The sequence below is a fragment of the Platalea leucorodia genome (assembly GCF_965183815.1).
Source record: "Platalea leucorodia genome assembly, chromosome: 2".
NCBI lineage: Eukaryota > Metazoa > Chordata > Aves > Pelecaniformes > Threskiornithidae > Platalea > Platalea leucorodia.
Genome location: NC_138824.1, coordinates 42860182 through 42887144, shown reverse-complemented (window position 1 = coordinate 42887144; position 26963 = coordinate 42860182). Strand labels below are relative to the sequence as shown.

The window sequence follows — 26963 nt, the reverse complement described above, 5'->3', positions numbered from 1 at the left end:
AAAAAGTCTGGATTTATAAGAAAAATTGAAAAATTATAATTAAGCACAAATAAAAATATTTTTCAGTGTAGGTAGATTAGGTAGATTATATTTTGGATTTGTTAACTTCACAAGTGAATTAATCTAGAATTCTCTATGGACAAGAATAATAAACCAGCCAGTTGTAACTCTGGTAAAGCAAAGATAACTTAGATTCCACTAATGAGTTGCACTAGAACTTTAAAAAAGAAATCCAAAGGTGTTGTACTGAGTATTTATGCATGTGTGTATGTATGATTTGAGAGATGCCAAAAAGACATATTCCTGAAAAAACTGTTTAAGATACAAAACTAAGTAAAAAAATACAGTAAATTTGTAGGAAAACTTCTATTTAAATAAAACTAACAAAGTAATGAAGTATGTAATGTCTTAAAGCTAGGGTTAACATAGTAGGTAGTATTAATGGAACTGCTTACCAGTTCAGTACTTCCTGGCAGGATTATTCCTTCATAAAGTGACAAATAGGAAAAAAAAAAAAGGAGAAAATAAATCAATTATTATAATCAATTTATTCTACATAATAAGAGTACTGCAAATAAAATATTGTCATGAAGCAAGTATTTTTAATTCCTTTGTTTTCACTTGATGAAATAAATTTATATTTTTAACAATAAATGCCTAAAATTTCAGCAGATTTTTTAAATATGCTTTCAGTGCAAATACCAGAAAAAGTTTCAGACACTAGAGACCTTGACAGATCTGTAATAGCAAAACAATACCTGATCACATTGAAACAAATCAAGGAGAAACGAAAGGTAACAAATAGATAGATACCACTAATGTATAATGAACAGGTCATTACAATAAAACTTATGCAGGTTAAAGATACAGTTTATGAGGTGAATATGGAGAGTGATCACCTTACTTCATTTTATGCCAAATAAACTTTGTTTGGAAACAAAGCCTTTAAAGAATGGGTGTTACTAACACATTTTTTAAAAACTTTGACCAGGAAAACACAGGCTAGAGGATTCATGAGCAGCATAGATCAGATACACAGCAATGTAATAAAACCATTAGTGTACAGGCTGTCTGAGTTTTACCTTTTTCATAAAACATTATGAAATGTAGATTATTGCTTGTTCAACACTGAAAATCTAATGATGAATGATACCACTCCTTAGACTTAGACTGAAGGATAACTTTCAAGTCAGTGAGAGTTTAACTTTCATTTTCTATTTTAAGCCCCAATAAATACATGTTTGTCTATGGAGTTACAATCTATCAAAAAAGCATTCAAGGCAAAGCAGAAACCATTAAAGTAGAATAGGAATATAAATAAAAGCTTGGTACAGCTTTAACAGTTACATCCATGGTAACTGTTACATCCATGGTAACTGTTACATAAATGAAAAATGTAGAAAGTAAAGGGGATCTTTTTTCTTCTTTCTCCACTAGCTTGCAGGATAGCATCTTCTTTTTACATCCTGCTATTGCTGGGCTATAGAGGAGGCAAAAATGGAAAATTCATGTCTTCCATTAAGAGACAAACTAAAATAAGTAGGGGTTGGTTTGTTGTTTTGGTTTTGTTTTGTTTAAAGTTTTATAGCAAAATAGTTCCAAATTTTTTTGTATGTTGTGTGTATGTAGAAGAAACCACTATGAGGAGAGAAAAAAGTACAGAGGTGAATAAACAGATGCATGAGAAACTGAGATTCCATTATGGATATGAGGGCAGATGAAAACTGCAGCGTCCTTATGGACAGGAGGCCGGACATGAAAGACTGGAAGAAAGAAATGTCAGTAAAATGAGGAGAATTAAATTAGCACTGAGACCAACAGATTGATCTTATAGTAGCTTATACCCTATTGGTATGATAAACCTGTAATTGTTTATGATTAATTCATTTTCCTAAAAGTGCTATAAGCACACCAACTATTTATAATGAAAAGAATTATTGAAAGATTTAGTCATATTTTTTGCCGAATGTTTGCTATAGTGTCAAAAGCTAGAACACTGGGTAAAGGAGACTTTTCCAGATATTAGTTTGTTAGAGCATACCGATATCTGTGATTTGCTCATTGCACATTGTTTATTTTTAAACAAACAATCAATCAACCCCAATAATCAGCCTGCAAATAATACAGCCCTTCATACAACCACACGTGTAGTACCGACCAAATTCTACTACATTAGGCAATGACATTCCATATTTCCAGATGTATGCAGCTCAATTGTGGGATATTTAGATACTCTGAGCAAATGACCATGATGTCTGTTTAAATCAAGATTAAATCAACAGAGCTGGCAGTTTCACAACACATTCATATATCAGATTCATTCAACACATTCATATATCAGATATGTGCTTCACACGTCCACTGCTTTGGTATTTGTGTAACACAAAGAAACAGTTTCCACCTTTAATTTGTCCCTTCATTTACGTTCTTGTACAAAAGACTATTCACTAGCATTAATTTAGAGTATGACTGGAATGGAAAACAGAAGAGCTCAAAGAGAAAGACTCATGTCATGTGTCCCAAAAAGGTTCTTTGAGTCAAGATCTTGTTGGAAATATCTTGCTTTTCTGCAATGGTAAATCTTTCTGGGGACATCAGCATCTCACAAGATCTCACAAAGTCGGAGATGTGTGTTCTCCCTCTCTATGTGGGGATATCTGTGCACAGCCACAGATTAACAAAAAACCAAAACAAACCAAAAACCAAACATACCAAACAAAAACCCCAAACCTATAACCACCTAAGCATTGAGTGGAATAGTTCTTCAACAGGCTAGCTTACCAGAGCACAGCAATGCTCTGACGTAGCTGTATTGTTTACCCTTTCAGAAGCAGGTGTTTAGAGATTAGTTTGAGAATCTTTCTTTTATGCAATATTGACTAGTACCATGTACCTCTATCTAGTTAAATTATTGTTATTTTTTAATGCTGAAATCTCAGGGGAAATATGTCATTCTAGCTTTCAGTGTTTGTTGACAGAAGACTTGAGCCTTTTAAAGTATTCTCTCTGCAATATTGATTTGCATGTATATTAGATATTTGCTTCGGATTTTTCTCCTAATCATTGGGAGCATTACAGGGATTTTTTTTTCTGAATTATTAAGTACTTGTCATTGTACTTTGCACCCTTAGTAAGTAGTAGGTCATGACCCAATTCACTAAAGAGCAACAAATCATAATGACAACACTTATGATAATTTCTGAGTCAGGTTCTCAGGATAATAGTGTGATAGAGTTGAGAATCTGGTGTCTCATCTACGAAACTGAATGTAAATAAAGAGGCAGCAGGCAGATCTTTACTTCTATAAATTTGCATTATATTAACATGTCAGTATAATATCTTCTGGCTCAAGAGGGCAGGGGTATTGTTATAATTCTTTTAATCAGCCTTGATACCTGCCTGTGAATAAGCATAGGAAGAGGTATTTTCAACAATATGTCACTGAATATTCACTAAGGAAGGTAGGTGAGGTCTAATTCTCAAATTTATCACATAGTAAATTCCCAGCATGTCCTATGGAAGTCCTATATGCAGCATCCAAAGAACTATACTTGTATTTCACACTCAGTTAAAATTATGGCTGTGAAAATTAAATTCCAGGTTTAATTAATTGATGCATAATTTAAAACAGATTGGACTTTACCATCATTACTTTTCTTTATGTTGACACCAGTAGTATGGAAGAAAAGTGGTTTAAGACTTAAAGAGGGCAAGAACAGAGTAAGAAAAAGCAGCAATATTAGTTACAATTAATACAGGACTGTCAAAATATGCTTCTGTAGATGTGGACGAGAAAAGAGTTTGTTAGAAATTTACAGGTACCTGGAAACTAAATAAATGCAGAGCTTAAAATGGTGGAGTAAAGTCTGGGTGTTTCTTAATCAAGTTTAATACTTGGATAGCAAGTCGCTGATTTATTTGTCTCCTCACCTTCAATGTTATGATACAGAGTATGTCTGCCATCTTCTTAAAAGGTAATTTCCTTATTTAAAAAATTAGTTGTTGGTACAAGTTTATCCTTCCCAGTTAAAATTCTGTGTGTCTACAAATATCAAAATGCAGAGACTACAATAAAGCTAACACCATAGATAATATTTTCTTTGCCATTTCATATCCAAAAGTGTCAGTATGAGACTGTATTTCCTGTTATTTTATAAAAACTGACACTTTAAAATTTCACTGTGTGAAATTAGGTCTATCGTGCAGATAAGGAAAGGCAGAGTTAGAAATATGATAGGCAGTGTTACATTATTTTGTAACATTGCAGAAAAGCAATTTAAAAATCCCATTCCAATCTCCAAGTATAAATAATTGAAACTGTACAGACCTCGGCACCTAATTAGACATAATAGGTTTTTTTGCTACGTAGCTTTATGAAGGCAATCAAAAGGAAAATGCCTACCATTGCACACTGGACAATATTCATTTTTAGATCTCATTAAGCTAAAAAATAACACTATTTGCTTTCATAAATCTGTAAATATAAATGCTTTGGAGAATTATTTTCCAGGTAGAAAAAATTGTAACTAACATGGTACTGCAACTTATTATCCTTCTTTCTTGTAGTGTTTTCAAAATTTTCTTTAGTTCAGGAATCTGCCAGTTTCAGATTATACTGATGAACAGCAATGTGTTGAGAGGCAATTTAGCTAAGACACTTTTTAAGCAAGACTATACATATTCCCCAAAAAGCATCTTTATTACAGGAAATAAAGTTTAATAAGTACTGACTTATGTATGACTGAATAAATAACAAACATCAAGTTATTAAGGTTTTCATAATTTTCAGGGAAAAGAAAGGAAGAAAAAAAAATTCCTCTTAAGAAAAATATCTCCTCTTAAGAAAAAAAGTTTCCTCTTAAGAAAAAAAGCCAGAAACTGGCTGCACCATTTAGAAAAAATAAAATGTATATAGAGTTCAGTACCTTTGCTCTTTAAGGAGGGACAATTCTACAGTGTGCTAATAGGATTGGAACTCTGACATTTCAACACAGACTACTTAAAATGAATTAAATTTTTTTTCTATTAAAACAAATGACCTGGAACATTCAGAAAAGAGAATAGTCTTGTTTCATCAATTTTACTGGAAAATATTTTGCTTTGTGATCTTGGTAGAATGTATCCCTTAAGATTTCGATTGCAGTATTGCCATTTACGATTATCACGGACTGTTCAGTAACTTCAGTACAGGTTTTGATAGAGGTGAGATGTACTGCACTCCTTTGGTGTGATGGGGAGGCTAAAAGCAACACCTTTAGGACCACCTTTTAATCCATATGTGTGTGATAAAAATCACATAGAAGTTCTGGCATCTAAGCTCTGAGAGCAAACCATAAGAACCAGTAATGTTTGAATATTGAATTCCTCATATATGACACAATCTACTCTGGAATTCTTCATATCTGACACAGTCTGCTATAATGTAAAGGGTGTATTTATTTATTTATTTGGAGTGGATGTTATTGCTTTACTACTCATAATTTTTTGAAACGTGGTGCAAGCACTGCCTAATGGTGGAAATAAATACTTCTGCATTGATTACAACTTTTCCAACTTAGCTTCTTAGAAAACATAATGCAAGAATCAGACTGTGGGGTTTCATAGATAGCTGGGTCTGAGAACAGGTAATAGAGGCAGCCAACAGATCTTCCACAAAAGGGGGGCAGAAACTCTACTGAAGGCAGTATATGTGTGCTCTGCAATAGTGGGTCCTGTGAATATGGCCCTGGAGAAAAGAGGGGCCCAGGAGAGCTGATGATGGATTTTTCAAGGATCACCTCCTTTAAGCTCAGAAAAGTTTCATCTTGATGTGCAGGAGATCAAGCAAAGGCAATAGGAGGCCTGCATGGATGGATTGAGAGCTTCTGATTAAACTCAAACTAAAAGAAGAAGTATGCAAGAGGTGGAAAAATGGACAAGTGACCCAGGAGAAATACAGAGGTGCTGTCTGAGATTGTAGGAATTGGGTTAGGAAAGCCAAAGCTCATTTTGAGTTGAATCTGATGAGTGACTTGAAGGGCAACAAGAAAGGCTTCCTCAGGTCTTTCAATAGCTAAAGGAAGACTAGGGAAAATGTGGGCTCACTGCTGATCGGGGCAGGGGACTTGGTGAGAAAGGCCACAAAAAAGGCTGAGGTACTCAATGCTTTCTTTGCCTCCGTCTTTAAGACCAGCTTCAGGAGTCCCAGGTCCCTGAAACCAGGGGGAGAAGTCTGGAACAAGGAATACTTACCCTCAGTGGGGGAGGATCAAGTTAAGGAACATTTATGCAAGCTGGACGTGTACAAGTCCATGGAACCTGACAGCATGCACCCACAAGTGCTGAGGAAGCTGGCTGATGTCATTGTGAGGCTTTCGGTTATCTTTAAAAGGTCGTGGTGTCCAGGAGAGTTTATTGAGGACTGGAAGAAAGCAAATGCCATTTCTATCTTCAAAAAGGGGAAGAAGATGGGTCTGGGAGGATACAGGCCAGTAGGCTAACCATGATCCCTGAGAAGGTGATGGAGCAAATAATACTGGAACTAGTTTCAGTCCATATTAAGGACAAGAAGTTGACTGGGAATAGTCAGCATGAATTTATGAAAAAGAAATCATTCCTGACCAACTTGACTAATTAAACTGCCAGGGTCAGGGGGTTGTAATCAGAAGAACAAAGTTGAGCTGGAAGCCATTAGTGATGTTTCCCAGGGGCCAATGTGTTCATCATGAATGATTAATTTCATTAATGACCTGGATGATGGGACAGAGTGTACTCTCAGCAAGTTGGCAGGTGACAAAGACAATGAGGAGTGGTTGATAGTTATGCTGCCATCAGAGAAACCTCAACAGACTGGAAAGTGAGCTGATGGAAATCTCATGAGGTTCAACAAAGCAAATGGCATGTTCTGTAACTGGAAAGGAATAACCCCATACACCGGTACAGGCTGGGGGCTTATTGGCAGGAAAGCAGTCTGTAGAAAAGGTCTTGGGGGTCCTGGTGGACAACAGGTTGGACAAGTAATGTGTGCTTGCAGCAAAGGCAGCCAACAGTATCCTGTTTTGCACTAGGAACAGTGTTGCCAATAGGATGAGGGAGACGATTTTCCCCGCTACTCAGCCCTGGTGAGACACACACAGAGTACTGCATCCAGTTCTGGGCTCTCCAGTACAAGAGAGACATTGACTTACTGGAGTGAGACCAGCGAAGGGACTCAAAGAAGCTTAAGGGAGTGGAGTATCTCACACATGAGGAGAGTCTGAGAGAGCTGGGACTGTTTAGCCTGGAGTAGAGAAGTCTCAGGGGGCTTAATGTGTATAAATATCTAATGGGAGGCAGTAAAGAAAATGGAGCCATGGTGTCCTCAGTGGTATCGAGTGAAATACAGACTGAAATACAGGAAATAGCATCTAAATGTAAAGAAAACCAACTTTTTTACTGTGAGGTTGGTACACTGGCACAGATTTCCCAGAGAGGCTGTGGAGTGTCTATCCTAGGAGTTATTTAAAAGCCATCTGGACATGGTCCTGGGCAACTGGCTCTAGGTGACCCTGCTTTGAGCAGTGGGGTTGGTTAGGCAATCTCCAGAGATGCATGCCAAACTCAACCACTCTGTGACAGATCTGCTGTAAGTGATTCTGGGAGTCTGAAACTACAATAGGACAATTCAAACAGAATTACAGCCCATTGAACACCTTGTTTTTCAGGTTTCAATCAGTTTTCTTTTAAGCCTGATGCAAGATCACATGACAATAACTCACAGAACATTGCCAAGTTATTTTTTTTTGTCAGTTTTACCACTGTATTTAAATAACTTCAGCCATTGCTTGATGAAGACAATTCATTAACACATTTTATAAATCCTTAGTCGTTATAACTCATGCTTATCAGTTGTGCTTAAATAACTATTCCATTTTTAAGTATATTTTTGAGTCTACAGTAAGTTGCTGATGGTGCAATGAACCAATTTGTTTTCTTAAATGAATGTCATCCATAATACCAGGATTTTCATTTCTGCATTGCTTCATTTGACTGTTATGGTTTTATTCAAGCAGTTCTATACTTAGATTAAAAAGGCTCTTCTCATTTAGCAGTTTTTAAAATGTATTTATTTATAATTTGCATTTTGGTATACTTACTATAAAGTATTAAACACAAACCCAAAAACATATGTCTCACTAAATCTGTGAAGCTGACTTTGTAAAATTTGAGGGGCTTGTTTGTCTCATTTCATATTTTAAATCAAAACTACTTCATCAATTTAAACAAAGGTTAGATGTTGATTTTTTCAGTACTACATTTTCATTCTCCCAGAATGAATTTGGGATCTTGTCAAGTAATGTGTTATTATCCAAAAAATGTGTAGAAAAATCCCTTAGCTGATATGCATGAGAGAAGGATGATAGGAGAGAGGTGAAATAAAAGGAGTGGAGAGGATGATGGTGGTAACAGAACAGGTAGAGCCATTTAGAGAAAAAATAGATTTTTTTTCAGCAGCGTTTAATGGTCTTTTCATTTTCAGCACACTCTTTAAGACTAAATTGGTATCATCTTAGTATTCCCATATGATATTTGTATTGAAAAGTAAGCTGAAAGTGGTTGATAGTAAACAAGATCCTGCTACATATAGTAGAAAGGAAAATTGGTGTAGTTAGTCCAGTCTTTCAAAACGTAACTGTATAGTCTGGAGATGTTTTACTTTCTTAACCAGAAAGCTGAATGTATTAAGTGGTTGCAGTCAATATTTCTCCTACTTCCTGTCACCATCGTGCCAGGCAAGAGGGTGAATGTCATTGCTGTTCTCTTTCTGGGCGTTACTCCCTTTAGGAGAAATCATCAGCAAAACAAAGTCGGCATCATCAACTTCACATTAAGAAAGGGTGAAAGTCAAGAAGACTCTTGTGTCCTATAAGACAGTATATAGTCCTCTGAGTAAAAAGTAGTTGAAGAAATTAATGATGCTCCATAGCATGACTTACAAAGAATACAAATTTTTATACCTTGTAAGTCTAGCCTTCCATGTCTCCACTTTCCAATACATGTATGATTAATGTTTTCATACTATTTTTAATAATTGTAAAACAAAACAAAACAAAACTATATAGTATGAGTACCTAGAACAAGAAGAGAAAAATCCCCCAACATTTCTATAAAAAAAAGTTCCTGACTGATTGGAATTTGTCTGCTTATATTTGCCTTGGGTTTTTGCTTTGGGTTTGTTCTCTTGGGAAGCCTTTTCTGACATACAGACATAGATGTCTCAATTATGTATGAAGTGATTTTTTTGCCACCTCTAAAACTATATATACATCATTGTGTATTGTTAGTAACAAATATTGAATACCAGTTTAATAGTGAAGAGGGAATGAAAGCTTTTTGTTGGCATTGCATCACAGAAGTAACAGCTTTTATCAATTTGATTTGATTTGATTAAAACAATCGTCAAGTTGTTTCCTAAAATTATTATTACTGTGGTTGAAGCCATGTATTTTATACATGCTTCATAAAGCAAATTATTGGTTGTTTAAAGGAATTAAGGTATATATTAAGGAAGTAACACTTTTCTTGAACACTCAACTCTACTTTCATAAGTTCTAATTATAACCGTATATGCCGGTCCGATTAATAACCAAAATCTGTATACGTTCAGCAAATTCTCCAACAGCTCTGCAGTAGCAATGACCTGAGAAGGCAATATTTTGACAGTGATTATTCACAGTTTGCATGATCAAAAGGAACTATTCACAAAAAAGCATCTTAAAAAATAATGGAAAATTTATTGAAAACATTTGAGCTGCTTTCAGAATGTTGCAAAGTCTAATCAAGTACACTTACTTGATTCACCAGTATTTCAAGGTGCATTTTTATTTATTTATTTATTTGACTCACATAAATATATATGGGATTTAAGTACATTTTTTTTTTTGAAGCATTAGAGCTGCCTCTACGAGTCACTAAGTTTTCGTATATTAGTAATTAAGTTCATTACCTGGACAGTGGGATATCTAGATTCCAAAGACTGACCTAGCCAGGAAAGGACTACTCTGAAAATGTGATCTCTTCCCTTTCAGGGTAGCCATGAAGCTCTGGGGTAGACCTCCTCAGATCCTTCCGGAGGAGCTATTCTTATTATATGTCATAGTAATACAAAATGGAATAAAGGAAAAGTGAGAGGAAGGATAGGGCACTGATAGTTGTGATAACTGAGTGCCAGATCCCACTCCTTGAATATTTTTAATTTCAAACAATACAGAGCTATGGAAACAAGAAAAAGGAAGAGCACTCTTCCCAGACTTGTAAGTGAGGCTCTCCATTGAGTGCAGTGTCCAGCAAATTAATTTTATTATTAATCTTATTAGTCTTGTCCTTTTGTATTAGTAAACTTCATAATATTCTATTATTTTAATATTGAGTTCATCCAGTTTTGGATGAACTTTTTAACGGCTTTTTTTTTCAGCCCAAAGAACTTGAAATAATGTGAGGAAAATGTCGGAGAGTTGTAGAAAAGTGTCTAGTGGTGTAGTATTGAAGATAGCTTCTGTAAGTTCTGGTGAGTGATGGGAAATGAAGGCAATGAGAATGCTGAGCCTACCATAATCATATTTGGAGGACTGAGAGAGCAAATCTGGCATAGTCCTATCCATATGTAATAGAGAACTGTTTCTGGAGCAAACTATTCTCAAAATATCATTCAGGTTTTTCCGTAGAGGAAACTATTTGGTTTGCCATGGCTCTCTGAAAAAAGGTATGATTGGGAAAACAAGAATGAGTATTCAACCAGTTTGTTATTTGACAGTGCTATTTGACAGACCAAATCACCAAAAGGTCTCTGATATATCATAATAGAGTGGTGAGTTTTCAGTAGGTGACTTTCTGTCATCCCTACACCATAATACCTCTGCTATGCAATCTGTGTTAAGCAACAGATGAAGAATGGATAGAACATAAGGAGACTTAACTGGAGTGGGAAGGAGAGTGTATGAATGAAAAGTAGAAGAGAAACAATGGATTTACTGTCAAACAACAAGAAAGAAAAAACATATTATGCAATTAGATTCACTATAGAGGCCTAGCTACTTGTCCTACAGAGATGTCTGTCCCACAAAGCATCTCACTCTCTATGTCATGATATATTAAATTATGTGCTAAATTTTACATTTTTGTCATTGCAACCTGTCATCAATAGACCTCCTGCAATTATCAATTTGACAGGTTTGTCTAGCCAAGCCTTCAGAATTGTTAACTTGGGAAGAGAAGACAGGTTCCATCCAGAACAAATACTGAAAGAGACAGTCTATACCAAAATCAAAGAGACTGTGATATCCATGCCCAAATTTAGCAAATTTATATAGACCCGTAGATTTTATTGTCTAATGTTAACTGCTGTGATCATGTAGACTGACTTTCTGCAAGAGGAACACAGAATTTCTCCGTCATTTCTGCCTTGAGGACATGCCGTCTCAAGGAGTTTGAGCATGTCTGTCTAAAAATGTGTCAGTGTAAATATGAAAACCTGAAGCAACACAGAAACTACAACATTCCTAAATTCATAATTCCAATGAATCCTTACCATCATTGGTTAAAATATGGAATATTACTCTTAGGTTTAATTTAACAGGTTACTAATTCCAGTCTTATTATTCCTCTAACAGTTAGACTCTTAATCATACAATCTTTTCTTTATGCAGGTACTTATACACTATGATTGGATTACCTCTTGAAAAGAATATCTTGATAAACCCTACATGTCTTATGGAATTTCCAGCAGGTTTTCCAGATTTTTAATGGTTCTTTTGTAATCCTTTCTGAAGTTCCTCCATACTATTTACATTCTTTACATGTGCAACATCTGCATCCGTTAGTTTTCATGGGTGTACCATAGTCCAATGGTACAATGATTTGCCCTCACATATACAGTCATAACTATACCAACACAGAATGGAATTCAATATTGCAGAATGTATTTGTCCAGTATTTTAAAACAGAGTAGGCCAGAACTGAAGCAGCTCTTAAGGAGCAAATGTAAGGATGTCAATGCATTTGGTATTCTGTAAAGAAGAGACTTTAAATGTGTAAACCCATAGCAAGTTATTATGTGGTGTAGCCAGCAGCATGGAAGATTACTTTTGTACAGAAGCCTTTCTGTCTTTGTCCTGTATGGAAAGAATAATTTTCCTATAGCTTTGCCAGTAAATTTTCCTATTGTAGAAGCAATGCAAACTGGCAAACTGAAACAGGCAATCTTATATTCAATCCCTTAAAGTTCTCTTAGCAAAATAAGCTTCCAGATTTCTTCATTGGTGCAGCTGTAACTGTATTCACACCTTTTGGCAGAGGAGCATGACATGAATCTGACACCAAACCAACATTTTTATTTTGGCAGTTTTCTAACTGCAACATTTCCCTGTGTCAGTGTAAGATTAATTTATGTGGAAATGGAATTGAACGCCATGATAGCAAAGTATGTAGAAGTTATTCAGTAAGGTCAGACAAGTTCAGTGAACACTCTGATGAACTTTAAAAGCCAGCTGAATTCACGACACAACAGCAAGTGGTAAATGCAAAGTAAAAGACATGGGGGAAAAAATCTGATGGAACTGTGCATCTTGCAGGGTTCTACGTGTATTGTATAAACCCAGTAAAGTTCTCATTATAGAGAAGTCAGTGAAGACTACTTTCTTTATAAAGTCTGGTTAAAGAGTATGACAGGAAATGCAGAGAGAATCCATTACATTAATGCAATAAGCTTATCAGTATTTGTTGTCATTTAAAAAAAAAAGGCTAAAAGTCCATGAAAAAGCAGGAAGAACAGTGTTTTGATTAAGGGGAAAGCAAACTTTCTACAAAAAGTGACTGAAATAATTGGGATGGCTTAATTTACAGCAGGAAAAAAAGATGAGAATAAAACTCAAATATGAAAGGACATGACAAAAATTATAAAATGGTGAATGAGATAAAAAGAGTAAATTGAGGACCACTCTTTGTGTCCTAATGAAAGAAGAAATAAGCTATTTGAGGAAGTAAAAGGTGGAAATTTCAAAACTGATGAGATGTGTTTTGACATGCATCATAGTTTCACTGTGAAATTGATTCCATAAAAATAAAACTCTGCTTATGTGTGAAGGTGAGAGAGGGTTTGTGTTTATCTAGACACCGATTATATATGCATGTATGTGTATAGAAACATTCACACACCTAAACTTTCTTTGAATAAAATTATTTTTTATCCCAACAAGAGTTTGATTTTCTATTTAACTTTGCATTAAGTTAAGAGTATATACACGAAAAACTAAAGAGTACAGTGTTGTTATAACAAATTATAGCAAATACTTTTTTGACAACGTAAACCTGTTTGTTCAGGATTTAAGAATATTTATAGCTATTAGATATTAGGGAAAAAAAGAAAACAAAACACAACTGCAGCACATTATCTCCTGATTTTCTGTGCGAACACTGACACATCTTCCCACATGTTTGCTGCTGGTTGCGTTCTGAGATAAGATATTGAGCTATATGAATCATGATTTCAATTTAATATCCACTTTAATATTCTGGAAAAATTATAGCTGAAACATGTGATTGAATAAAAAGCATTTATAAGCAAGACTCTTCACACCAGAAGAAACTGGAGAATGAGTTCACAGTAGGTTCTACAGAAAAAGACAAGGCTTAGACTTCATAAGAAGGAAAATTTCAGTAAGGGTTAGTAGAGTTTTTAAATTCTTTTTCTGAAGTTTAGAAAACAAAAACTAAACTAAAAACAACATCCAAAGTGCAGGAATGCTTTCTGTTAACATTGATATGAGGCTTCTTCAAACTCATTGATAAATATAGTTTTTAATGTCAAATTAAGCTTTGAATGAATGATTTTTCTCAAATAGAACAAAACACAGTTCTACACAGAAAGTGGAAATTTTACATTGTTTTGAATGAAAGACAGATTTTTATGCAAGAAGAAATATAAACCTATTCTCTAAAACTTTAATGATCTACTGTTTTCTGACTTTTGATGAGTTCAAATCATGTGAAATGGAGTGGAAAAATGATACTGACTTAGGAATAGGATCAGATTTAGCCTGAGATTTTCAGAACGATGCTGATTTGGGATCATGGATTCATAAAATGGAATTACTGAGCTCACCATATTGTAACAACTGGTGCTTAGCTATAATTTTTCTGCCAGAGCCTTCTAAGCTTATCTGAAGATACTGTGAGATAGAGAATTCATCAGTTCCTTTGAGTGGGTGATTAAAAACCCTCATAGTTAGAAATTTGTTTCTTGTTTAATTTTTTTCTACTTCAATTTCCATGCTTTACGTTTTGTTTTACTTTTCTTCACTAGAAAAAAGAATCCTTATATAGCCAACATTATTTTCCTGTAAAGGTACCCATTCTCTTGTTATTTCTTTTTTTTAATAAAGTAAATTGATGAAGCACCTTAAGTTTCTCACTGTAAGTTACTTGCTTGAGCCTTTGAATATGTTTTCTGATTCTATGCCGGTCCACCAAGCCTCCTGCTAGTGAAAAATTGTATTTTTTTTCTACATAACTGACAAAAATGCTGAAAACGTCAGACTTCTTTCCCTTCCCTGTGGAATCCTGGTAGAAGCAATTCCATTCAATTAAATCCCCCTTAGGTCGACAATAATTTGAGATCTATCAGGTGTCCAGTCCATAATTTTTTTATCATATGCTTTACTGAGCTAATTCATGATCAGAATGTTAGGAGATACTAAGTTAAAGAGTATACAGAAATCTAAGACTGTCACATAATTGACAGGCTATTCTATGAAGCAAACAGTCTTCTCGAGGAGTGAAATTAAGTTTGTTTGACAAGACCTATTTTTCATGAAGCCATGTGCAGTGGCATTAATTTTATTCTTGTTTGTTAATCCTTAATTAATCAAATCTCAAATTGGTGTTTCCATTTTCACTTTGAATATGCAAGTTCATTTGTTAGCTGTGTTTTGGAAAACTTTTTTTTTTATTATTATTGATAAAGCATACTTTTATCTTCTCTCACTCTCTCCACCATTTTAGGAGTTACAGTGCTTGAAGGGCCTATTTATGCAGTGGGAGGACATGATGGTTGGAGTTATTTGAATACAGTTGAGAGATGGGACCCTCAAAGTCAGCAGTGGACATTTGTGGCAAGTATGTCAATTGCCAGAAGCACTGTTGGAGTAGCAGCATTAAATGGCAAGTGAGTAGGGTATTCTTATATGGTTGAAACACATTTCTTAGAGGGATGAATAACTAACTGTGACACCCAATAGTAAATAACTTTTAGCATAATTTAATAAGGGTGTCTTTTAAAATAAATGTACACACAGCTGCATGCACCCTCCTATATCTTATAGCTCATACATTTATTTGAAATAAGTAATTTTTATATATTTCCTAGATTATTTTTATTTAATATTTATATCAAATTCTTAAGAATGTAGACCTGAAATTTCAGTGTGTATGGCATAAAACAATTCAGGACAAATTGTCAGTTGACTCATCTGACTTCTATATGTTGTGTATGTCAGTTCTAGTTAATCATCAACTGAATTTATCCATCTAATATAATCAGGTACCCTGTGGTAAGATTTGTTGTATATGAATTTTGTACCTTGCTTCAGCCAATCACTGACCCATGAAGCCTTCTCTGTCTGAAGTCAACTATGTTCACACAAGAAGTAAACAGAAATTTGATTCTTGTCAGACTGCATCAAACCTGTAATTCTAATTGTGTTCAGATTCTAAGTTTCTCTTTTATAACTTTCACTTTTTAACATTGTAATGTGGCACTTGTTAAAACTCATTTTACCGTAACATGATGTTATGTATTACTTATTGCTTATAACTTAAAATACTTGCATTTAGCTATGTGACTAAAAAGAATATGCAGTGAACTGTAATAATTTAGAGGTGGGGGAGGAACTTATCACACCTAACTTCAGATATTTTTGTATACATATCTACAACTGAGACAATCATCCTAAGCTTGCCTTATGGTCAATGGAAGAAATATGTTCTTTTAGGGTATCATTTGTCTTGTTTTAGACATTTATGTTAGGACAGCATGAATTGTGCTCTGTAAGTGCCCATTTTTCTCTACTAACTATATAGGAAAATTTAGGATGCTGTCTCAGGTTCTGACTTCTGTATTTTTGATATCTTAAGCAGGGAAGATGAATCCCACTGTAGAAAACTGAACATAAATAAAGGACAATCAGTAAAGAATCCCCTGGGAATGGTGGGAGCAATGGAGTAAGGCAAATTTCTGGAATATTATTTTCCTCATACTTATTGCTACTGAACTGCAAGGAAGAAAGGATGAGAAACAGCTGCATATGTGGGATGGAATGAGAGAGTAAATGTTGAGGACATTAAAAAAATAGTTAATAAAAGTTAGGATAAAAATTATATAGGGAAAAAAAGGACTTATTAAGGCTATTGGGTTTCATGGTAGACTATGCTATTACATAATTCAACAACCCACTAAATTTTGCCCACCCATTTCTTCCAGTTGCAAATCATTCATTATACAGCTGGATAAACTCTCAATAATCCTTTATATTAGGTTGTGCTTATCACATCTAAGATACAGGCTTGAGATAAGTAGGCTGAATTGATTTCTGGGATTGTCAGACTCTTTCCACTGACTGTAAGAGTCACTGAACATAAAAGTCAAACAAGGAGCTGAATTTAGCCCACAAACAACTATGTTACAAGAACTATTGGAGATAGTGTACCTTTCTGTAGCAGCAGCAGGAGACCTAAGAGAGTATCCATAATCCCATCATTATGACAATATGCAGATATGTTTTTTAAAATTCAATCTCAAATTAATTAAAACTATAGGCTTTAAAAGTGTTAACTAATTTTATGAGTTTGTCATATTACAGTTGTATCCTATTTATAGCGTAACTCTGGATTAAATAGGCTTTATTGGATGCATTCGTTATTAATATTATATTATTTAATTCATGGTATCATATACTCAGATGATCTACTTCTCATCCATGACATTAGAAGTTAGTTTTATGTTGTGAAATCACCTACAAACCAGTGAAGCTTAATTGTTATTGCTTTCTCTTACTAAGTCACAGTGGCACTGAAATGTTCCAGAGTAGATCAAATGGACAAAGTTGCTTTAATAACCCTGTTACTCTAAAATAATCCGGTTTCAATAGTGTATGAGCCATCCAGCAAACTAGCAGAGACAAGACCTACACAAATAATCCTTCAAGTATAAATCTAAGATTATGAAGAGCTGCATATGATTATGTGTATATATTCTCTGTATGTTTCTTTTGCACAGCTGAGCATGTATTTAATGCTTCTCAGTTAATAAACGCTCAATTGAATTTTGCATGACTTATACAGAACACTTTTAAATGAAAAGAGATATCTGTGTCTCAGAAAGGTGGAATGGACACTACTGAAAACTGAAAAGCAGTGGTCTCACTGAAGCAAATAGCAAATATACTACTGATTTTTTTTTTTTTTTTTTAATCTGAATAACCATCATTAAAAAACATCCCATATGCCAAGAACTGAAACTTGAAAACATATGTAAAGACCAAACCTTTCAACTCTCTGGTGCTATTCTTACTACACTGCTGTTCCACACAACTGACATATGCTGCATTCCTCATCTGAGCTTTTAGCTTTGAAACAAGGAAATATTTATGGATTATTTTTTTTTCTAAAGAAATTCTATGGATATTAGAAATGGATGTCTCAATGAGAAACAAAATGTTGGCTTTAACATTTAACAAAAGAGAAACTATTTTAGCATGGAAGTTCTGAAGAGTCTTTTCCTGGTTATTCTTTGTTTGTTTTCTTCTGCACTGAATTAAATAAGTAAATAAATAAAATGCAGCAGCGTTAGACTATCTTTGAAGTGAGAGAGGTAGAAACTACTCTATGTGTGTGTCTCCCACACTGCTTTGGGAACTTCACATTAAAGGGATACTGTATCTTAAAGATCTCAAATGTGAGCTTCTTAAATACTTGAAAAAATATGGTCTCTTCTTTTGTGTTCTAATGCTGGAAACTATTCCATTTGTGATCTTCCATACCTCTATGGTCTGCTTCATTGGTTTTCCAGTTAAAGCCATTTTAAGCAGAAAAAAAGTGATACATTTTAACATAAAATTGGATGAAAATTGTTTTTTTCTTTAAGCTTATGGTGGAAATAAAAACCAAAAACTTTTAGATTTTGATCTCCTTAGGCTATAAGATGATTTATTTTTTAAGTAAAACTTCTTAATTGTTCATAATGTATTGAACCTTTTTATGCTTACCTATGTTTTTGAAGCTCACTGGTATAGTCTGTGTAAGTCAGTTACCAATTATTTTGCTGCTCAAACAAATGGAGAGCGATACTATCTGAATTTGGCAAAACAGGGCACACAGAAATAACTATTACTTCACTGAAATAAATTTTTGAATTTAAACTGAAAATGCTATATTATATCAAAATCTTTCCTAAAACCTGAAAAGGTTTGTGTCAACATGTGCATCATAATCTGAAAAAACTTAATTATTGAAGTTATAAAATCTTGCTGAATTTGTCAGAAATCCAGAAAAATAAATATCTGAAGTAAGTTTTTTTTTAAAAAAACTTAGTCTAGTTAACAGGGTTCTTTGGTATAATCAGGTTGCATGATTACATTTTGAGGTCACAATACTGTTTCACCCATGAGGGCTTAATGGAACTTCTTTGTCTCTAAGCCTGAATGTCACCTGCTTGTTACCTTCAGATTTCCCACAGTAGTAGGATACAGGACTTGCTGTCCTTCAATTGGCAACACAAACAATATTTCTTAAGCAGCTTCCTAAACCTAAGGTACAGCTAGAACAAATAATAAAATGGATAGGTGGTTTTCTAGATAAAAGACACACAGCAGATTTATTCTACCAGAATTCCAATAAAGCAGCTTATCTGGTGTTACACAGGAAATAATTAGTTAAGATGGAAAAAAGATTAATAGTATAGGGATTTTAAGAAGAAAAGAACTGTATGTGACAACTAGGACATCACAAAGTTACTGCTGTAATTTTTTGAAGATCAGCCTTGGGATAAAGGAGTGTAATAGCAGGAGCATGCTAGTTAAATTATCAGACCATTCAAAGTGACACCAAAGGGAACATTATCATATGGGACACGTTGGAGTATTCTGCAGAAGTATTTGGATGACCCTAAGAAGCAACACAAATGAGATATTCAATAATATATATGTGAATAAACAAGTCTTGTGTTTGAAGAAAACTAGTGGTAGAAAGTGGCAGAAGAGGGGGAAAAAAGCTTGTTAGTACAGAAAAACCATTAGAAGAAATCTGTGAAAAAAGGAAATGCAACTGAAAAATACATAAAGTTTTATTCATTGTGGAAATATTTATGCTATTTGGATTACTGTGTTCAATTCTGGTTATGCACATTGAAGAAAGATTAACTGAAAGTGTAAAGTTTGCATAGGGGGTACCATGATTATCATGAATGTCAGACCAAAGAAAAGCAACAGAGGTATTACAGTTGGCAAAGGAACAGATGGATACAAATAGATAAAATATCTTTTTTTTTTTTAACTTGAAGCCTTTATCAATTTTTAACATACTTTGGTAGCTACTGTAGGACTTGCCATGACTGTAGAGTTTCATGGTATGAAACATGGTCAGTACTTCCTCCTGATCTGGAAACAGCATCATCTTTTCTGCCTTGTTACTGTTAACAACCCCGTTGCACAGACTGGAAGAGAAAGAGTGCATGAACTCTCTCACATCAGCAACAGATGTGGGTGTTAAAGTATTAAATGTGAAATGGAGACTTAGACTAACTTAGAAGTTTAAAAAAATCAGAAAAGGATAGTGCTTTTTATATGCAGGGAACAGGAGAGGTCAGAAGTTGGGATGATTTATTTGAACTGTTCTTTGGGGGCTAACAAAAGTAACATGTAACTAGTATGCAATATATACTATGTAAGACTAGTATTCTATAGTTTACAGGAGATAATGCTGAAGCCATAGTACTCTTCTACAGCATGTTGGAAGCACCAAGAAACCAAAACTACCAAAAAAATCTTATCTTTTCCAGAGACTTAAAATTGTCACTTACTGTTTCAAGATTGTGTTTTCATTTCTTCATTTTAAAAATCAAGAAGGAAAAAAAGCTAGTTGACAGCTGCAATCCAGTAAATACTAATCTTTTCAGTAACTTAAAATGTAGTTGCCTCCAAGACTGCAGTAGCTATTTATTAGCTTTCTATTAACAAGTGTCTGATATATGAAGCATGCATTCCCTAAGAACACTGAACTTTTACACTAACTTTTTTTGCATGCAATTTAATTTCAGAACCAATTTTATTCTAATGAGAAAACTGTAAGTAAAAATGAAATCAAGTTTACACACTTTCCTCTGGAATTTATACCTAAAAGAGACTCTCTGTATCATACAAAACTATGTTATTCCAAATAATTGTGTGACACAACAATAACTGAATTTTTTTTAGATTTTCCTATTATATGGCCATAAAAATTACATCACAAAAAATATTCTTGAATTTTTACTTGTATGTTGGAAATTATCAGTGTTCATTTTATGTGACTATAACTTTCATGGCAAAAAGACTGGCCCTTTACTTTTGTTCTCTTTAACAGATATCAATAAATCTGTGGTACAAAAGGAAAAAATACTCAGCTGTTAACATGATCTGCAGATTGACTTTAAATGGTAGAACATCACAGCAGTACACTGAATTAATGTCATATGTAATGACTTGGGCATGCACTGGGAAGCAGTTCATTCACATGGTAACATCTTGCAGAACCAAGGAGGGAGTTTTGCCCTTTATTGATTGCCACATCCTCAAAGATGTGCTTTAGTGAACTTGATATTTCCACCTGCTGCTGTTGTTTATATAAAATATCACACATTATTATTGATATATGATACAAGACAAAAGGCAAGGAATTGTCTAATGTTAACTTTTAAAAATAGAACTATTTTAAGTTCCTTTTCAAATCACCTTTTACTTTTATTTGAGAAAAAATTTTATAAGTATTTGTTTTCTCTGAAGACAAGTAAAAGACCAATGAGAAATGCTGCAAGAGACTATTATTCCCCATCAATATCTATCTGACTTGCATTTGATTCTTTAAACAGAGAAGCAGCAACACATTTTTTTTATTATTATCATTAGTATTAGTATTAGTATTAGTATTTCTATTACAATTGTTTTTACAGACTCTGTTTGTGTTTAGACAGTGTACAATGAGGGAAGGAGAAAAGGGATGCTGTGAATTGGGAGTTACTTATGGATTATTATGGTGGGTTAGCCTTGTCTAACAGTCAAATGCTCACCCAGCCGCTCACTCACTCTCCTTCATCAGATGGGGTAGGAAAATAGCATGAGATTGCTCATGGGCTGAGATAAAGACAGAAAGATCACTTACCAATTACCGTCACAGGCAAAACAGACTCAACTTGGGGAAAATTAATGTAATTTATTGCTAATAAAAATAGATTCCAGGTAGTGAGAAACAAAGACAGATTTTAAAACACCACCTTTCTTCCCCCCTTTCCCAGGCTCAACTTATGTCTTTCATTCCTGATTCCTCTACCCCCATCCCTGAGCGGTGCAGGGGGATGAGAAATGGGAGTTACACTCAGTCCATAACTTCTCCTATCTGCTGCTCCTTCCTCCTCACACATTTCCCTTGCTCCATCATGGGCTCTCCATAGGCTGCAGTCCTTCAGGAGATATCCTGCTGCTCCAGCGTGGTGTCCTCCATAAGCTGCAGTGCGGCTATCTGCTCTGGTGCCATGGAGCACCTCTTTCTCTGACTTTGATGTTCCCTCTGCTCTTTCTCACTCTGTTTTTACACTCCTCTGTCTGTGTGGCATTTTTTGCCCTTTCTTAAATACGTTTTCCCTGAGGTGCGACTGTCTTGGCTGAGGGGCTCAGCCGTGCCCTGTGGTGGTTCTGCTGGAGCCGGCTGGAACTAGCTGTGTCTGGCACAGGATACTTAGAGCCAGTACAATTGCAATATTGATTTTTGCACACTTAATCATGACATAATTACCACATACTGAACATCTTTGTGTTGAGTTAGGAGATCAGGTTTCCTATCAAATGTTGTCTAAATGGAGTTTGGAAAAGAAAGGATTATTAGAAACCAGTAAGGAAGCCATTTAAATTAGGCAAAGATGAAAGATGGTGAATGGAGATGGGCTTCAGGTACCCAAGCAGCAAGTCTATCCTGGGGCAAAGGATCAGCTCTGACCATGGTTCGCCTTTTTTTATAGCAGTTTTGAAAAAAGCTAAGTTGAACATATTTAAAACATATGAGCTTTCAGGAGGGTGGTGCCAAATCTTTATCCATGGTTCTTGTTTCAAAGTTTGGTACCAAAGGAAGTAAGCAAATGCTCAAACACTCTTGAGGACAAGTCATAATTTATAATCTCAAGAAAGACGTCAAAATTATGGCTGGTGATTTTTTCAAGCAAAAAAATGCAATACAAACACTAAGGCCAAGATGCTTAAAGTGACCCAGAGATATTTTCTTTTATGGGACTAAAACCCTAAACATAGATCCTCTTAATCGAATCCAACATCTTTAACATTGGAGTTGTTTGGAAAGCCTCATCTTTCTCTATCAATTGTGTTTCCTTCCTTTTTCCTGTTTGTCTTAGTCACTGATATTGGAATGTGTTCCCTTTTCATATTTTTATTGAAAGAGAATCCAACATAAAAATGTGATTTTGTGGTTGTGTCCTTTATGAAATTATTATCAATTGGCAATGTCAGATTTTGTCTGTTGCTTGATTGTAACAGATAGAATTTAGAATGGCTTCCACATTCTATTAATTCTACTTAAACATTCGTAGAAATCGAGCATACTATTTTTTTTTTAAGCACATATGTATATACATATTTACTATTTTGTGCCTTCACATCCATGCAAAGTAATTTGTTATGTTTTCAATTTAATTTGTTAGGTGGAGAGGCTTTAATAACATCTAGCTTTATTTTTTAAAAAATGGGTTTTATTTATTTATATTCATTTACATTCATTCAGTTCTACCAGTTCTGCAATAGCTGGATTCATTTAGTAATGAATTTCCATAAATTGGATTATTGTCTTAGCAGTACTTTTCTAGCTATTCTCTTACTCAATTTAAATGGAAAACACAGAGAGCTGGCCAATACAGACATTGCCATATGTGCAGGGGAATGTTTTGTTTCCAGGTCATTTAATGAAACAATGCTGGAATGAAACTTGTGTTATTTAGATCAATATTATGCCTGTGATAAATAGAAGTTGCTTCAGTTTAATATGTCCCTTATGACTATTATGCATTATTACAAAGTGAACATCAGAAAATTTAGCTTACTGAACCTTCATTTTCAAGAAAATAGCAAAATTCAAACCAAATTAGTGTGTGCACAAGAAAGGTTCTCAAAATTGTCTTGTAGTCAGTCACTCACAGGAATATATTCACTGTGTACTGACCTCGGAGAGGCATAGGTTAATAATTCCGCAAAGTCCTTAATAGTAGTTCAGTGTTTGGCACAAGAGAATTAGCAATGTATTACATTCATATAACCACCTACAAAACTTGATTGCGTGGCTGATTACAGCCTCCTCCAGGAGTTCTGCTTCTTTGCCTTTCATGCATCATATAATAAACTGTCTGTGGCATTCTCTCTTAGCAGAATCATTAAGGCTTATTACTAATTCAGTGCCCTGGTCTGATCTTTTGTACTTTTGCACACAAATTCGTATTTCCTATGCAGGGGGCCCATGCAGCTCAGTGAATGTGCAATTCAATTCAATATGCATCATATTCTCTCTTTTTCAAGCAAGATTTAACTTGGTATTTTACATCCAGCCTGTAAAATAGGAATCTCTGCACAGGCTTACTTCTTTTTATGTGGCTAGGCTAGCCTTAAAAAGGGCTAGAACAGATACAAGTTAGGTAAATATATGTGACTCTTAGAAGAGGACAATGAAAAATCATGAAACTTCACAGTAAAACCAATATTTTTTCCTATAGTCCAAGGCAGACGCATATGCGGCTAGGATGTATTTCTCTTTAGAGCCCAAGTGATTGTTAGTAAACATGGCAGATGCTAGCGACATTGCTATGTTGCAAGGTGGGAACTTGATGAGCCCGTTTTCTCTTGATATGCTATGGTCTGGCTCCCAGATGCTTAGGCCACATTTCTATTTTGCATGTTTACTGCACATCTACATCTTTTAGTGTGTACACCCTACCATGCACTTCTCTTCATCCATCACCCACACAAACAAGATTTTTGGACTAGCTGACTGTTGACTGGTATACAGCTAGTGTGACTGTCATTTGCTGTAAGGTCTGCCATTCAGTTTTTGTAATAAGAAACATTTTGTCTTTACTACATGTTTCTTTTTTTCTCTAGATTTTGTAATGAACAACGAATTCTACATAGATAATGAACATAAGATAGTATGGTATGCATTAATTTGGGCATGTAAGGGTACTTCAGACCAAGCAGACATGGTGAGTTTAAGTTAACTAAACTTAGGTGTCAGTCCTAACACCTGACAGGAAAACGCTATCAGGCCAATCCATCTAACTTAAGCTTTTAAATGTAACATATGTACCAATCTAGACAGTGGAAGGCAGTGTGGATAACGCCTAGAAAGATTCACAGCCAATTTTTTAACTGTGAAGCTTCCACAATTAACCACAAACTCTTAAAAAGCATTCAGCAATCACTATCTTATCTCTCATGGTCAAAACTGCAACAGATATTAGCATCCCACATTCTGGATTATTCCGAAAGTCTGGCTTTTAATTATTATCTTTAGTGGGCGATGAAGTATGAGAATCCCAGCCTGTCTCAAAGAGTACTTAGTTCCTATATGCTCAGATCTGAAGGAAGCCCTTGTTCAGTGCAGTTGGAGAAGTCTAGAGATACTCCCCTGACCAAACGTAGGCATTTACTTGAATTACACGCACACATGTATACACACATGTATTCATGTGTATGTGTATACACATACTTTCTTATTTCCATGTATGTGTAAATCTGGAAGGATATCTGAATCTTACTGAAATTAAAGAAAGCTAAGTATCTAATTTGATACTCAACTAAATATCGGCAGCAGCCCTTACAGCAGCTGTCAAATATCTACTATACTCAGCAGAACAGAATACCATGCCATCTCTACTGGTAACTGATACTTCTATTTTTCTAATTTGAAACTTGATTAACTTCTTAATAACTAATATTGGGGTAAATTGAAATGTCTTTTGACTTGGTAGACCAACTTCAGCTGAATCTTTCGTTATTTGTTGAATTCATTGAATTGAGAAGGATTTATTCATTGTGAAGGTCACAGACTAAATGATCTAAGACTTTTTTCCCAGGTCATCCGTATAATTGCAATGCACTGATAATTTTCATACTTCAGTAAAAACTAGGGAAGCGGCTCAATATTATTAAATAAATTAAGTATTAATAGGCTGTAATTGTGATTTTTAAAGCTGAAAAAACTTCAAAATTTCATGCCAAGCTAGCAAGATAAGAAAGTATGACTGAAACAATTATATTTCTCATCATAGCAGGTTTTTTCATGGCTGTTTTTGCTTGAGGGTTTCTTTGCTCCTGTGCCATATTGATGATTCAGTTATTCTTTTACTAATCCATTTGAACTAAGAAAAATACTATACTTGGCATACATAATTACAGTCATATAAAGAGAGAAAATATGTTTCATATTGCATGCTTTCTGCCCACAATATTCTCACTGACTACAAACAAATACTTTTAAATCAATATTTTATGAATGACATTAATAATTTGCCTGATACTGAAATACAGCAGTGCTTTTCCCTGTCAAAAAATTCATGCTTTCACATGCCTGTTTCCATAGCAGGTCTTACATTATCTACCCAACTAGAGAGTGAAAAAAAAATTGACTTAGGGTGATATTAAATACTTATCAGGCATTTTATAAATATAACTAATTTTACAAAACCTTTTGCAATGGGAAGAATGACAAACATATTTCAAAGACTATCTCACAAGCTATCAGCCTTAGAATTTTTTCATAGAAACTTTTATAATCTTCTCTCTGTTCTTGCTGTATTTTACTCTAAATGTACTTTGACTTATAAATAAATAAATACCTTAATTTAAATCCTGTGGAAGTTATTTCGTTATTTCACGTTCCTTTATGACAGTTTTGACATTGCTGCTGTTTTCTAAATGTGCTGTTTATTAACTGCTGCTTTTGATCAAACTCTTTTCTCAAAAAGGCAGTTATTCTGCCTCCCATTATAGGGAAACAGGGACACACACTGAAAATATTCTTCCTTAACTGTTGAAACTACAAAAAGATGTAGATATTTTTTAATATTTTAGTCAAAATCGTGCAATAAATGGATACTGAGACAGAAAAAAATGGAACAGTTGTATGGTCTAAAATTATTAAACTCACAAAGAGGATGAGTATCATAAACACATTAGCTCAGTCTAGCACAAAGTAATTCTGTGAATTCAATAACAATTTCTTATTTAGTGACAGATTCACTGTATTTTTTTTTTTAATAAATAAGAGAGCAAATAAAGGGCCTTAAGGTCGTGCTGTAGTAAATGATTAATTTACAAAGACTATTTTGCCTTAACTATCTTATAGCCTGATACAGTCAAGAACATTTTTAACTGGTGGAATCCACATTCTGTTACTGGTCTTGCAGAGATAAAGTAGCCCATATAACTTTGATTAGAATTAAATTTACTTGAAACAGGTTCTTTCTATTAGGAATCTATACTTTCTAGTGTAGGAAATAGAACTTTGCTGTAATGATATTATCCAAAGTGTGTTCTTCTCTCAGTATTTTCTATCAGTAGTTACTATTTCTTTAATTGCAGGCACTTACTCTATGACTTTTTTTTCTTCCCTTTTTTTTGGTCAAACTCTATGTATTTTGAATTTATTCC

At 34.5% G+C, this 26963-nt stretch overlaps 1 protein-coding gene across 2 annotated transcripts in view; it reads left to right on the top strand.

Moving 5' to 3' along the window:
• The window catches only part of KLHL1 (kelch like family member 1), a gene marked incomplete at both ends in the record, with an annotated part of 244859 nt that overhangs the window by 208652 nt on the left and 9244 nt on the right, over positions 1-26963 (top strand). For both annotated transcript variants that reach the window (XM_082337823.1, XM_082337822.1), the window contains one exon: positions 15016-15178. In XM_082337823.1, the coding sequence (XP_082193949.1) occupies positions 15016-15178 (163 nt within the window). The remainder of the gene's footprint in view (positions 1-15015; positions 15179-26963) is intronic.